The sequence below is a fragment of the Gymnoscopelus braueri genome (genome assembly GCF_963280865.1).
Source record: "Gymnoscopelus braueri genome assembly, chromosome: 12".
Lineage (NCBI taxonomy): Eukaryota > Metazoa > Chordata > Actinopteri > Myctophiformes > Myctophidae > Gymnoscopelus > Gymnoscopelus braueri.
This window is the reverse complement of record NC_137614.1, coordinates 27,866,205-27,882,128: the sequence shown is the minus strand read 5'-3', so window position 1 is coordinate 27,882,128 and position 15,924 is coordinate 27,866,205. Positions and strand designations below refer to the sequence as shown.

The 15,924-nt window shown below is 41.0% G+C and overlaps 1 protein-coding gene across 1 annotated transcript in view; it reads right to left on the bottom strand.

The window, feature by feature from the left end:
* Positions 1 to 1,847: 1,847 nt before the first annotated feature.
* Positions 1,848 to 15,924, bottom strand: part of spryd3 (SPRY domain containing 3) — a 57,656-nt gene continuing 43,579 nt past the window's right edge. The window contains exons 9-11 of the mRNA XM_080444215.1: positions 10,623 to 10,742; positions 8,174 to 8,313; positions 1,848 to 6,679 (exon numbers count right to left, since the gene is read on the bottom strand). Of these exons, the coding sequence (XP_080300341.1) occupies positions 6,545 to 6,679; positions 8,174 to 8,313; positions 10,623 to 10,742 (395 nt within the window). The 3' untranslated portion in view covers positions 1,848 to 6,544. The remainder of the gene's footprint in view (positions 6,680 to 8,173; positions 8,314 to 10,622; positions 10,743 to 15,924) is intronic.

Below are 15,924 nucleotides of genomic sequence, written 5' to 3'. Positions count from 1 at the left end.
AGATACAATAAAATTAAAATAAAACCAACCCTACTAGCAGATACTCTATCTACATAGGTCAACATGGCCCCTCCTCATCCAAATATCTCTTAAATATGACACATTTATAAACCTTCTTGAAGTGATTCAAATTTGGACTTTGCTGAACCTCCAAACTCAGTCCATTCCACAATTTCACTCCATGAACTGAAATGCACATACTTTTCAAGGTTGAACCAACACAATGCATTTTTAGATTAAGTTCTCGTCTTAAATTGTAACCCCCCTCTCTGTCACCAAACATTTTTTGTATGTTACCTGGCAATAGTTTGTTTCTTGCTCTGAACATGATTAGTGAGGTCTTATATTCAACAAGGTCCATGAACTTCATGGCATGTGATTTTGAAAATAGTATATTAGTGTGATCTAGATAGCCTACCTTGTTAACTATTCTAATGGCTCTTTTTGTGTTACCCCAAATCTCTACACAATAATTGAGATATGGTAGTATAAGTGAGCAATATAAAATATGAAGTGATTTATGATCCAAAATGTGTTTTGTTTTCCCCAGAACTGCAATGCTCTGTGCTAGCTTGCTTCTTACATAACTTATATGGGGTTTCCAGCAGATTTTGTGGTTCAGTAATACACCCAGAAATTTATTTTCATATACCCTTTCAATGTTAACATTATCTATCATCATTTGTACTTGTATATCTAATTTACGGTTTCCAAATAACATAAGCTTAGTTTGGCTCAAATTTAGTGATAATTTGATTATATCAAACCAATGTTTTAGTTTATTCATTTCTGTTGTGGTGACCTCCAAAAGCTGCTGTAGATTTTCCCCTGAACAAAATGCATTGGTATCATCTGCAAATAAAACAAATTTCAACATATTTGACACACTACATATATCATTGATGTATAAAATAAACAGTATTGGGCCAAACACTGACCCCTGTGGGACTCCACAAGTAATGTCAGCCAATGATGATTTATAGTCCCCCATTTGAACAAACTGTTGCCTGTGTTGCATGTAACTTTTCACCCAGTTTAACGCCACTCCCCTTATACCATACCTTTCCATTTTTTAATGGTGTCGAAGGCTTTTTTCAAATCTATAAATACTCCCAAAACATATTTATGACTATCAATACAGTTAGTGATCTCCTCTGTTAACTCCATCAGTGCCATTGCTGTTGACCTGTTCGCTCTGAAACCGTATTGACTGTCTGTCAGAATTTTATGATTTTCAATGAAATTATCTAATCTCACAATAAACAATTTTCCCAATATTTTAGAGAATTGGCAAAGCAAGGATATCGGCCTATAATTGGTGAAGTGATGTTTTTCCCCGGCTTTATATACCGGAATAACTTTGGCAACATTCATTTTCTGTGGAAATGAACCAGTTGTCAAAGACAAATTACAGATGTAGGTTAGTGGGTCTATAATACAGTCAATTACTTTCTTGATTAATATCATGTCAATTCCATTCCAATCTGTAGATGACTTATTCTTACACTTACTGACAATTTCTATAATTTCTTTTCCCACTACTAATATGTGCATGTTAATGGATTAGGCTTCATGGCTACGATAATAACCATGATGTTCATACAATTATATATTTATATGGAAATGCATACTGTAGGAACAGAATTGTTTAACGCCATTACACCACCGTTCCCTGGGTTTAATCCCAGGGAACAGTGTGGTCAGTGCATTAACAGACTGAGCCACCAGGGTGCCCCAATCATCTGTGTTTTTTAAATAATCAATGAATGTCAGGCAGGCATCATTACAGTATGTACATGGAATGAAAAGAAAATGTCCCAAGACAAACCTACACAACTTGTGTAAATCTTTATTCAACATATAAGTTACACTGCAAGTCAACAAGATATAAATCAACAGTCATTGATCCAAGTAAGGGTTGACAAGTTACACATTTTTGACCCGGTTTAGCTCTGAATTGGTCAAATTCAGAAGAAATTGGTGAAAGCCGCCAGCATATTGTACGTAGTTCTAGTTTTGTCATCACCAATGGCTTGATCATAACACCCTGACCTACCAAAAATAAAAACATGAGATGGCCACATCAGTAATTAGATTAAAAAAATATCTTTTCGCTATCGACCTGTCTTAACAGTTTCAGAGTGACATCTTTGATACTCTCAGCATTGATAACCTGTACAACAGTCTCAGATAATAGCCCTGCAGGAAAATAATACATATTTATTTGTCTCTGTTTTACATTTGTACATGCACCATACCTGTCGAGGTTTATAGCTTGCGGTCACAAAATTGGCTGTTGAGCACAATCAGTGGCTTGAAAGTGAATAAATATGATTAAAACTATCTCCAGCATATGTGACCTAATTAGCAACTTCTTTGAATACAAGAGAATTTGAAGATTCTAGCATTGCTGTCGGCAAAGGATTCTACTCTATCCTAGTGTAACTCTATCTAATGTAAAAGCTAACCTACATGCCAAAAGATTGCTCTATGCAGCTTATATGAAGAGGCAAAGGAATGTATATCGAACAGCTTGTAGTATTTAACTTACAGAATTGTGATTAGTTAATGGACAACTGATACAGTATATGAAGTAAACAAATGGTGCTTTCCCACTGCATGCCCAACTGAACTCTACTCGCTTTTGGTACCAGGCATTTAATTAGTAGCGTTTGTTTAAAATATAATTTATTATATATAACAAATCGACACGGATACAAAATATTGATTATTCTTTATAATCGATTAAATTGATTAATCCGGGCCTGGGCCGTAGGATGACGTTCCAGGCACCCTAGGTTGCAATGCCAGCCTGACAGCGTGTCGCAGGTTCCTCCCCCCCCCCCCTACTTTCCCTATCCCTCTCTAAATAAAAGGCATAAAAAGCCCCCAAAAAATAAAAATAATATTTTGATTAATCCGAATAGGTCCAACTGCTGCAGTCCTGGATTGTTATGGCCCCAAGTTGTTTTGTTTCCAAATCAATTAATTTATCAAAATTGAAAAAATTTCATCATCAGTTAAATCACTTTAGTGATGATTCTCTGCCAAAAACGTTAGCCTGCAGAGTTTTCAAGACACCTTTTGGTATCACCTCAGCTCGCATGGAATCCTAACAGAGGTGATACCCAAATAATTACCAGGTACTATCCACAACTTCTGCCAGGTGGAAAGCCAAAAAGGCGGCAGTGGCTTAGGAGGTAGAGCAACCATTTAATGGGAATCTTGGGAATCTGAAGGTTCCTGGTTTGATCCCCCTGGTTTAGTGCCGAAGTGTCCTTGAGCAAGACACTGAACCCCTAACTGCTCCCGATGAGCAGGTTGATGCCTTGCATGGTTTCCTCTGCCATCGGTGTGTGAATGGGTGAATGGAACGCACATGGTAATGCGCTTTTCGATGGCGCTATATAAATGGACCATTTAATATTTTAAGTTGAGCTGGTACCATGCAGTGGAAAAGCACCAAAACATACATTTGATTAAAATGTTGGTTCACCAACTTAACTCAATAATTAACACAGTATAATATGGATGATAACAGTCCCTTTAAGACAATGAGGGAGGGATAAACAAATTGCATATAAGACAGTAGCTGCCAAACCACAATCATTTGGCATGGAGAATACAACCCCCCCACCCAAAAAAACAAACAAATAAAAAAACAACTAGATAATGTGACAATCAAGCCCCACTTCCTTACCCACGACCACCAGTCTCACTTCCAAGTACATTGAGATTGCTATGGCTCTGGTGCTGCTGTTGTATGCTGTACAGGCAACTGCTAACTTCACACTTCATTGTACAACCGCATCACTTGCTGCAAAGGACTGATTTCTGAAGTGAAGAGTGGATTAGGCTTAAAGTGCTTGTGGCTACATATACATACACTACAGTACATTGTGTCTTTTTTTCACATGCAGCAGATGTCGGCAGACCAAAATGTCTATTGTCATCAGTTTCAGCTATATCCAGCGGGTTATTAAACAACTACAGACAGACGACCTCCCCCTAACCCCTTCCCCCCTGACTTACATTGTTTATTCTAAAACAAAACAAATACACTGTTTTATGAGCAGATAAACTGTAATCATACTGTATTCCCTTCTGTTCTGTTACACACCCTTCAACTCTCCTAAAATGGCACTTCATTTGAATGTCCCCCAGCCTAAAACAAAGATGTAAAAGGATCCTACTCGGGGACTGGGAAATGGTTAACAGTGCTTTGGACAACTGACTCGACCATGTAGATATCACCTTCCTCCTTTGAGAAAGACTTAACTCCCCCCACCCCCACCCCACGCCCGCTACTCAAGTCTCCTTCACATGTGACTACCTCATATTCTCAGTTACATAATGCCAGGTAAAAACTAAATACATTCCCTGTACTGAGGAGATGATCATTATAATGTCTACAATCTTTGCAGAAAATAGATCGGAGGCGGAACATCATTCTTACATGCTGCCATGGTTTCACTTGTAGACCAAGCCCGGAGGTGTAAAGTAACTAAGTACATTTACTCAAGTACTGTACTTAAGAACAATTTTGAGGTATTCTTTTTGACTTTACTGGAGTATTTCCAATTTTCAATACTTTTACTTCTACTCCACTACATCTCAGAGGAAAAGCTTATACTTTTACTCCACTACAATTTAAAAACTATAGTTACTAGTTAGTAGATTTTGATTGTTATTATTACAAAACATAAATTAACCACTTTAGTCCTATATATATTTCGGCCATTTGAAAATAGCAGGTCTACAAGCTCGGGATGCGACACATTGTGAGCTTGTAGATCTGCTATTTAAAAAATACTTTTATACATTTGAAAACTTGTGAAACGGGACCTTCTGTATAATGAGTACTTTCTACTTTTGGTACTTTAATTACATTTTGATGCCATTAATTTTTTACTTTTACTCAAGTAAATGTTTAATTCCGGACTTTTACTTTTTTTACTAACAAAGTATTTCTACATTGCAGTATTGATACTTTTACCTAAGTAAAAAATGTGAGTACTTTTCCCACCACTGACCAAGCCTGATTTTCCTTCTGCCAGCACATGGTGAGATATGGAGCACAAAAGGAATTGGGTGAAGAACAATGTCTCTGATCTGAATGTGTCCATCGGTCCTTCTTCTCTTCAGAAATCACTTTATCTGACACTGATTTGCAAAAGTGGATATGAAAGCTTGCTTAACTAATTGCACAACCCGATCTCCAGAGAACTAGTATACATTGCACGGATCCAGTGCACTTCATTCCGTGGATAGTCGCCTAGAAACCCCGAAATTCTGTGCATATGTACATCTCTCCCTTTGTGACAAAACCATTTCGGAGGCGCGCAGTCTCGGGAATTGTCGCCACGTAAGGGGCCACCGAGCGAGCTAAAGCGAGCGAGTTGCCGTCCCGAACGTTGCGACATTCCCTTGTGCCTACTCAGCGCCGTTTGAGTTATGTACCGATAGGCACAGAATCGTAAATTTTGTTGTGGGGACTGCTCTGCTTCTGGGTTTTTCCGGGTTGCGACTGGTTACGCCCACCGTGGGACTCGCCGTACATATGCACGCAATTTCGGGGTTTCTAGGCGACTATCCACGGAATGGAGTGCACTGGATCTGTGCAATGTATACTAGTTCTCTGGAGATCAGGCTGAATTGCATCAAAGCTTGGAGCAAAAAAAGAAAAAAAAAAGACAAATTTATGCTTTTCTGAGATAGTGGAACTGACCCACAGCGCCAACGGGCAGGGGGTGGGCGGGTAGTGGGGCCTCGCCAGTAGGTCAACGTCAACGATCAATCACAGGGGGGCACCCTTTCCCAGAGAGAAGACAGAGAATGTGAGATGGAGTGGGAGACAGAGAAACACACAGTGTGAGAGAAAGAGTGAGAGAGAGAGAGAGAGAGAGAGAGAGAGAAACATGGTGCCTGTGATATGAACTGCCAACTAGTTCTCTGACTCGACACAACTGTTGGCCCTGCTTTGCTATGCTTGGGGCCGTGACAAATGAAATAAACTAAGTGTGCCAGACCTCATGAGAGGGATTTAAGGGCTCACTGTTTCAGAGACACACAACCGTATGCTTTACAGGGCTGGGAAAAGCTACTTGGATGATGGCTCAAGAGATTGCATAGAATTATAGGACTCTTTATGTCTCCGAAGAGGTGTTTGGCGCCAGGTACAGTACAGTGGGCTATGCCTGGTCCCACACAGACCATATACTGTATATAACGCTACCCACAGTGGAGTTTTTCGTGCAATGCTCCTATGACCAGGAAGACAACGTGCTCGCATTGTCATGATATATAAGTGAAAGTCTTATAAATAAAAGCCAGATGTTTTTTAGGAAGACCAGAGCAACGTGCACTAGAGGGCTGCTGGGTGCAGCGTGACCTGGAGAAGGGGAGTTAGTTTGCCTGGTTGAAAACTGGTCAACTACCAGTCATTTGATCAGGTAAGTGGAGGACTATTGGCAACATGCAGAGTCTCATCTTCACAGCCAGCAGGGCTGCAAGACCGCCGAGTGTCCATTCACAGTTGTGTGGCTCAACCGCTGAGCGGATGCAGGTCCACCTTGACCTTCTCTCCACTGCTCAGCATGCCCACAGTGGGGTAGAGGCCCCCAGGCGGAACCACCACCTCCCTCCGGCCCATCAGCTTCCCGTTCCTGGTGAAGAACACCTGCAGAGCCACAAGGGGGCAACAATGAGTCAATGTTCAATAACACACACACACACACACACTCCACTGAGCCTCCATGTTTCCGATCTCCACTGATCCAGATACCGATACTAAAACAATGTTCAGTTGAGAGCATTCAACAGGCCACTTATATGTGAACAAAAGAATCGCACAGTCATGAAGTGTGGATAAACAAATTGGTGATCACGTAATGTCCATTTACTGGGGGAGAGAGTCAATGTTTATGGTACATGCCTCTACTAAATCATGATGTGTGATCAAACTTTAGCCAGCTGTTGTGAAAGGAGAGCACAGTGCAATCAGAGAGCATCAAAAAGCTTTTCACTACTAATGCTGAGGACTTGTTCCCAAGTCTGTCAAACATTTAGTAGAGTGCCACCCACTCAAAAAAGAAAGGCTTAACATCTATTCAATTATAGGCCTCGGATGAAGGCTGAGCAGAACTGCAACAGCTCCTTCGTTTGAACAATATTGGAGGCTGTACACTGTAGCTCTACATTGTGCCACCTTATCTACACGCACACACACAGACATACATGCACAGGCGGAGACCCCACACCTTTCCACCTACCTACGCACACACACACACACACACACGCACGCACACGCACGCACACGCACACACACGCGCACACCCAAAGAGACCTCTGTAATGTCAAGGAACAAAGCTTTTTGGGTAATGTGTCCTGCTGAATAAATATTGACAAATCCCTGGATTACGACCTGGCCCCTTCTAACCTCTTGGGTTTCAGTGGCACATATATAATAGCACTCGCCCTGTGGACCCCTGTCCTCACTTGCACAACTTCAACAGGCCGGTCGCCATGTCGAGAGGGAGACGTGTGGCTAGGGTAAAATAGTGCTTGACTACACTGGCAACCGCGGTAATTAAAGCAACAGCAACAATGGTAAACAAACAAAAGCAAGGACCCAGGGCGGTCAGATGATTGGAGTGTTAAAGGGACACATTAGAAGACCAAAGAGGCTTGGGTGGGTTCAATAGTGTGTGTGGCGTGTGATACACAGGTCACAGGGTACAGACCATGCCGTGTTACGTTGTGCTATGAAAGTATGCAATCATTTGTGCTGAGCTTGCATCTCAGCATAATGACTTGTAAGTAATAGGGAATTTATTGCCGCAATCCTACTCTCTACCCTTTGTTCCTCTGAGCTGCACCCTTCCACCTACGTTGGATGAAAAATCTAAAATAAGACACTGGACTCAAATACTGTAAGGGCCCAACCACCGAGCCTGTGTGATATTTTAAAGGGTACACAAGAATGTGCCCTCTGGCATGAATGAAACAAGTAATATCAAAGTGTCAATGTAATGCCGAAAGGCTGAAAAGAATCAGGATCTTTGTATCTTCCGATTTACATCTCATCGACGAAGTATAGTATACGTTTGTGTGCAATGAATACATTTAAAAAGGCACATTAAAGCCGGTTCTGTTTTATTAGCCATGACCTCACCGTGACCTTCCTGCCCTCTGGTCCACGTTCCAGCTCGTCACTGTCCTCCTCCTCTTCTTCGTCGTCGTTCAGGTACAGAATGTTCTGGATGCTGCCCTGCCTGGGCTGGACGTTAAGCTGCTCCCAGTCATCCACGTCGGCTGAGGACAGTGCGGAGGGGAGGGTGTTTGTTTGAGGACATGTACATTCATGCGAGTGGAAATACTTAGTTAACGTTCCAAAATGTAGATGAACCAGTTCTTTCACGACAAATAACTGGTTAATTCGTTCAACTAGTTTCTGAGTTTCTGAAGTTTCGAGTGGTACGCGCACCTGTGAACATTTCATGTGTGAAGCCCCAGAATATGTCCTGCTACAGATAATGAGGTAAGCTTAGGCATTGCCCCTGCCATTGTTCGGTAGCAGTGAAGAGCTGTACGACTCTAAAAGAAGGTAGCATTTGTACTATTATAACATGTGCGAGACCCTGATTCAGATCTATTGTCTTACGCCCAATCAACCCCCCCCCCCTACACACACACACACACACACACACAGATTACTCTGTTAAGAGAGAATGTTGCTACAATTGTCTGATGCTAAACCACACTAAGCAGGTTTAAGAGTGAAACCTCCCACGGACATGCAAGCTATGCCAACAATAAGTCTCTAAATGAGTGACGATGTAATTGCCGTTCCTGAACCCTCTGTCCTCACCATCCAGAATGTAGTCTCCTGAACCCTCTCCCCTCACCTTCACCATCCAGAATGTAATCTCCTGGGGTAAGTTGCACCACCCGACACTAAGTTCACACTTAGCCTAGTTATAGCGCACAAATGGCTTCTAAGTGAATACCTACGCATTACAAAAAAATCAATAAGCTGGAGCAAAGAATTGAGGCTTTCCGTTTTACATGCGCATGTGAGATGCCCGTGTGTGTATGTGTGAGTGTTTCAAAACGACGTGCATCAAAACGTTAGTAGTTGGTTGTTTGCACCTCATCATTAAAGCATTGAAGTGCTAAATCTTTTCTTTGGGTTAAGTCGTGAAGAAGTGGCCATAGAAGTGTATTAATAGCACGCATCTCTCCTTTTACTTCTCTGTGATTACAGATAAAAAGATCAATGGATCGGATGACTCTCAAGTCAATTTATGCGACTATACATTACTACTGTATACAAACAGTCTACAACCAGCCCTACTAGCTACGTTATGCATTAAATAGGACTTTACGCCCTAGCATAGGATGTTAGATAGGTTGTAAAGTCCCAACTAGTGAGTTACTAAATTCTGTTGCATGAGAAAGATTTTCTCATGCAACTCGTTTTCACTGTTGGTGCTTTTACTTTGATGTGGGTCCTATAAATCCAAGCACGTCTTGGAAACACTGCCACAGTATAAAACTTCTGTCTGGTGTCATTTTGATTTCCATGATCAACTGGTATGTATACAAAATCGTCAACGCACTTGCACAGGGCGATCGCAACCCTGCGGCCTGCGCACTGCCCTTCACATGGTGGATTTGTGGATTTGTATGGTATCACCAATTACATCATGCATCAGCCCATTTGCGTAGTAATTAATGCAGGGCACACTTGTAGGTAGGGCTGTGAATCTTCTGCTATCTCACGATTCGATTCCGATTCTTGGGGTCACGATTCCGATTTTTTCAAAACAATCGATTCTCGATTCAAAAACGTTTTTCAGATTCAAACGATTCTCCATTCAAAACGATTCTCGATTCAAAACGATTCTTGATTCAAAACAGGATTTCAGGATCTACTCCAGTCTGCTGGCATGAGAGCAGAGTACATTTATGTAGCTTTTATAATTGTAAAGGTTTTATCAACTGATAATAAGGTAAATCCAAGATCCCCCCCCCAAAAAAAATTTGGAAAAAAGAAATTTTTTTTAAAATGAGAATCGATTCTGAATCATCCAACAGTAGAATCGCGATTCGTATTCGAATTGATTTTTTCTGAAACCCCTACTTGTAGGCTTGGGAAAAGTGCACCGTTCAAGTCGTGCTGGAGGTCTACCGCTGTTATATTCATTATACCATCTCTCTTGAAGCAGAGTCTTGCATAAATGTCAACGATGACATCATCACAAATATTGTGTGGAGGTAAAGTCTCACAAAGTGCGTTGGCGAGTTTGGGGTCGTTCGTTATATTCAATTAATTCAATGATAAAATCAAAGCAGTCTGCCATTGTAAGTAGGAGTTAGTGAAGCGTAAAGGCTTGCGTAAATATTTAGTTGTTACTTAGAGATAAGTTACAAATAATTTGAGTAGTGCAACAGCTTTAATTTGAATAATGTGTAAATCTTGACTTAAAGGCCATTTATGCTATAACTAATCTAAGTTTAACTAAGCTAAGTTGTGAGGTGGTGCAACTGGCTACTCTATTGAACCATCTGTCCTCATCTTCACCATCCAGAATGTAGTGTCATGAATAGTCTCGACTCACCTTCACCATCCAGAATGTAGTCCCGTGGGAACATGATCCCGCAGCCCATGATGTCACCTTTGAAGCAACGGGGGCCGAAAGCATCTCCAACCCCACTACCGTGAAAGATCTTACCATCGTCTGTCAGAGAAAGAAATGAGAACAGAGAGAGAGACTTTAAAGGCCCGTGTCCACCAAGATGTTTTTTCCTGAACGCAGCTCATGTTTTTAATTGTTTATAACGGGGGCACCGCGTTTTTGGGAACTCCAGCTGCTTGGCGTTGCGCTGGGCATTTACCTTGCGCTCACGCGTGCACATGCGGCGCTTTTCCCTGCCTGCTGAAAGCTAAAATATTTTCAACTTGGGCGCCTGGAAGCGCTTTTAGGCGAGCGCCTTGGCGCTTTCAGCAGAGAAAAAAAGCCCTGTGGATACCTAACTTGGTCTGAGTAAAAGGTCACCAAAATAATTAGCAAAATCACTACTGTGGGTTACCAATGGAGGGCATCTCTTTATGCTTAGAAAATACTAACAATGCAACTGAACATGACATGGCGAGTATAGACACAATTGTGCATCTAGAAAACTATTTACCACAATGCATCATTCAACATTACCAACTTCCATTACCAAAAGGTGAGAATAATATTCATTTATTTTTTACAAACACCTCATCTTTCAAGGACATCCCCTCCAAAAACCCAACGACATCATCCAGTGGGAACACATCGAAAACAACACACCGTAGAGTTGCGAGAGACAACAATGAAGAGAGAAAAAAAAAGGCAAAAGAAAAACATTGCAAAGGTAGCCTGCAGACAAGCTCTCCTCGAGCGCAGCGGCGTGGCTGCCACTGGTAAATATTTATGGAGTTGTCATGGGACCCGTCCCCGGCTCAGGATACTGTTTAAACAATCTCTATCTGAGCACGGGGAGGGAGACGGAGACACTGTATCATTACTACTCCCATGCGGGCCCCTGTCACAACACCACACACTAGGCAAACACTGGAGCCACACCGGCACAGGAGCGGCGCAGGGTAAAAATAGCCGAGTCGGGTGGGCTTTGGAGACTAACAAGGTGTTGGCATTGGAGGTGACCAGTACAACAAAAAATGTTTAGAATAATACCATTCACATGCTTGAAAATATACAATAATTGGGACCACCAAACATAAAAAAAATATGAAATCTATTATCATATTTTGCACTATAAGGAGGAAGTGTTTGGTGTGTGTGTGTGTGTGTGTGTGTGTGTGTGTGTGTGTGTGTGTGTGTGTGTGTGTGTTTGTGATAACTGCTGCAGGAATGGGAGGCAAGGCCAAGTAGCCTAGGTGATCATCTACAGTACCTGGCACTAAATTGTATCAAACAAGACTTTAGTGACACATATCCTGGTTCTGGTGACTGATATTGTCCTAATACGTGAGAGGGCCGTGTTATTTCAATTACTTTTCTCTCACGAACGGAATTGGAAGGTCAATATCAGTCACCAGAATCAGGGATGTGTTTTTTCAATAAGTCTAACATGGTTAAAATGAGTTTGAAGTTCAATGGGTTTATATCGGAGGGGGGGCGTGTCTGATCAAATTAATATGAAATATCTAAATATTGAATCTAACAACTTAAAAACTGCCTGGGGGTGCACAAAAAAGCCAGAGTAGACGTTAAAATGCCCCCCAGAAGTGTTTTAAAGTGAGATACCCCTTTAAAGTTGAAGCCAGATGGTTGAACTAGAATCAAAAGACATGGTCACAAGGTTTGCTCTGTGGGCATGGCACAGTAAAATCTGGAGTTTAAATGTTATATTTTATTAAATTAACACTTGTGATTTTACTCTGTGTGTGACTAGAGGTGGTGCTGGTGTTGAAGATGATGTTAACTAGTTTGCTAGGGGTTAGACGTAAGATTACATATAGGGATAGAACTGGAGCTGGGGCCAGGGTTGGAAACACCGGCTGGGGAGTGGAGAGGGCAGGCCCTCTGGCTCCTGAGCTGCAACAGAAACCTGGCTGGGGATGGAGTAAAACAGGGAATGGGAAAACAGCACCGGCCTTCGTAACATGAGCGTTTGTCTGGAAAAGACTGGGCTTCCCTGCCCAGGGAACATTGACTTCACAGACTCCTAAAACATGAAATGTAACAAATATATTATTCCAGAATACCACACAGTCACACAGAGGCTGCACTTTTTTTTTTTTTTACTTCACTATAAAATCCATATGCGGCTGCCATGTGATTTAAACGGCAATCAAAGATTTGAGCCGAGTTAATATATATAATGGCCATTTTTGGCCCATATGCCTGGGAGGCCCTAGCTGTAAAATACATGAACCACATAATCAAAAATAAGTTTCTATAATCTCCGGTTAGACCTGCCAGACAATTGAGTAGTCAAGCTTGCTTATGTCGTGGTTTAACTAGGCCACAAGGTAGTAAATTTGGTCTTGCTTGCAATTGCTTTATGATAGTAGTGAGGTAATTGTATTTTGTAGTGGTTGTTGGTTAAAGTAACAATTATGTGAAGTAAAGGTTGCAATATACCATTGACTTTACTTTATTGTTTATCTGATGGCACGAGTAAGCCACAATGTTGGCTCTGCAATGAAAATGATGCAATGTACAGTCGTATGAGGTGAGAAGCTAGGTTATGTTATACAGATACATACAGTAGAATGGATGGACAATAATGCAGCTTCAACTAAAGATGTTGAATAATGTTCTACAGTCGGTGAGTTACACTAGGCTTATCATGCTTATAAATGTTATAGGTTAGGCTGACTCATACTCCAACTACAGACAAATCAGTAGTGTTGATTTAACAACACTTTTGCCATGCAGGCAATGTATACTGTAGGCAATGTGGTGACATACATAATATAATAACTTTATTTGTATAGCACCTTTCATACAAAATTGCAACCTTAAGTGCTTCACATCAAGACAATAAACAGTAGAATGCCAGAAAAAGAATTGGCAAACAGAAACATAACTAAACAATGTAGTTAAACTAAAAATCAAGTAAACATAGGGCAGATTTATACACAATCAAAAATAGAAATAGCAATACAAAATAAAAGTAATACAAATAATAAAAACAAAACGTGAACACAAGATGAATTTAAATAAATGCCATATTAAAAAGATAGGTTTTTAGTTTACTCTAAAAAACACTGAGAGAGCTTGCCTTTTTAAGCTCTAGTGGTAATGTATTCCACAACTTAGGGCCATAGACCCAGAAAGCAGCCTCACCAGTGTTTTTATGAGAAGCATCGGGAACCTCTAGTAGGAGAGCGGAGGAGGACCTGAGTGTTCTGGTTGGAAAATAAAATTGTATAGACTCCTTGATGTATAAAGGTGCTAAGTTATTTCGTGCTTTGTAAACAAATAAAAGTGCTTTAAAATCAATTCTAAAAGATACAGGTAGCCAGTGTAGTGTTGATAAGACTGGACTAATGTGATCTCTTCTTCTAGTGTTGGTTAAAATTCTAGCTGCCGTATTTTGAATTACTAATGGATTTCTTTGGTAGCCCTGTAAAAAGAGAGTTGCAGTAATCTAGCCGGCTTGTTATAAAAGCATGGATATGGACTTCTGCATCTCTCTGATTTAAAAAAGGACTTACCTTAGCCATGTTTCTTAAATGGAGAAAGGCTGTTCTTGTGACCTTATTAAAATGGGAATTAAAATTTAGGTCGGAGTCCAAGATCACACCCAGGTCTGTGACCTCTGTTTGGGGACATACAGTATGTCGACAATGAAATACTTGTCTTCCTACACCGCAAAATCTGTGTTAACTCTTGTGTAATAATGTACAGGTAAATTTTTACACCGTCAGAGGCAGCATACATGGATCTTACCATGTATGCTGCCACAATAGTTAGTCACTGAGACATTGCTTTGACAGTGATTCAATTAAGGTTAAACCACTGTTGTAGCGTACACATGTTAAATGGAGCCACTATTGCAACAACTTAGATTGTGTGGTAGTGATGATGGTGGCACAGTGCACCAGCCCTGAGCTGCGGGTGTTGAGTCACAATGTGTGTGAGTCATCGATGGGGGAGGTTGGCATTCTAAAAGGGACCTTTGCCAGGAAGGTGATAGGGTTAATGAGGCTTGCTGAGGAGCGCACTCACTGCCTGGATGGCTGGCTGCTCCTGACAGGGCCCACAGGGGCCCGCAGGGGTCCACGGCCCATTGACCTGTAGAAACACAACCCACTGCAACACACGGGATAGAGGTCCACACTGGGCCAGCTCCCAATATAAACACCCCAGAGCCAGAGGTAAAGCGAGGAACAGGGGAAGCACAAAAGCAGAGGCCACAGAGCTTGCAAACTATACAAGCTATAAGAGAGCACGGATATGCTTGGCAGACATTTGTGTATGTATCTGGAATATTATTGCAAGTCAAATGATAGCCTTAGAAGTCAATAATAGTAATATAATAATAATAACAGACACACATGATTTGAGGTCCAAAACTGTTACTCTGCTCAACACAAGCCCTCACATATGTACAGTATGTACTGTATTTTTAGTACCTTAAAATGGGCTAACACAAGAGCCCAATAATCAATAAGCACGTGCACATTTTTAATTATAGGAGTAGGAATTATATTACATATACTGCAATGGTAAATTCCTACTGTATTCAACCCGTTGGCTATGATACGAGCCAAAAGACAGCCGCACCAACGATTTATTTTTAAAAGCCAGTATGATAGAGCTATACCTGGACAAAAAAAAACAACATTACAATAGAAGCAGTGTCATGCATTTAGCATGGTATATGACAAAAATAGTCCTTTGAGATTTGGTCAACATATATAAATTCCCTACAAGGGATAGTTTGGCAGGCATTTAGACTTATGGATACCGAGCTAAAACCACCCATAAAAGTCAACAACAGAGCTAACAAACTGCATAGAAACACCTTTTTGCTACATTCTTGGCTCATGCCAAGCATTGGAAACTAAGGTAATAAAGTTAAAGCGTTCCTCCTTTAACAGATCCTGCTGTGGTTACGTGCCTTGCCATATATAATGTTTGGGTGTATACATTTGTATTCACAGTCTGCCAAGGAGTGTATGCGTGCAATTTCTGAGGTTCTCGAGCTGCTCCATGAAAAATCAAGGGTGCGTGGAGAAGTTGCGAGGAACCGTGTTGGGGAAAGTTAAAAGATAATATATATATTACATATTACTTTAATTAAAAGTAAGTCATATTCCACAACTACTTTCTGTGCAAAGTCCTGAATTTACCATGCAGGATTAATAATGTCCAAAAAATAAATACTTTCACAAACATTACTCAAATTAAGCAC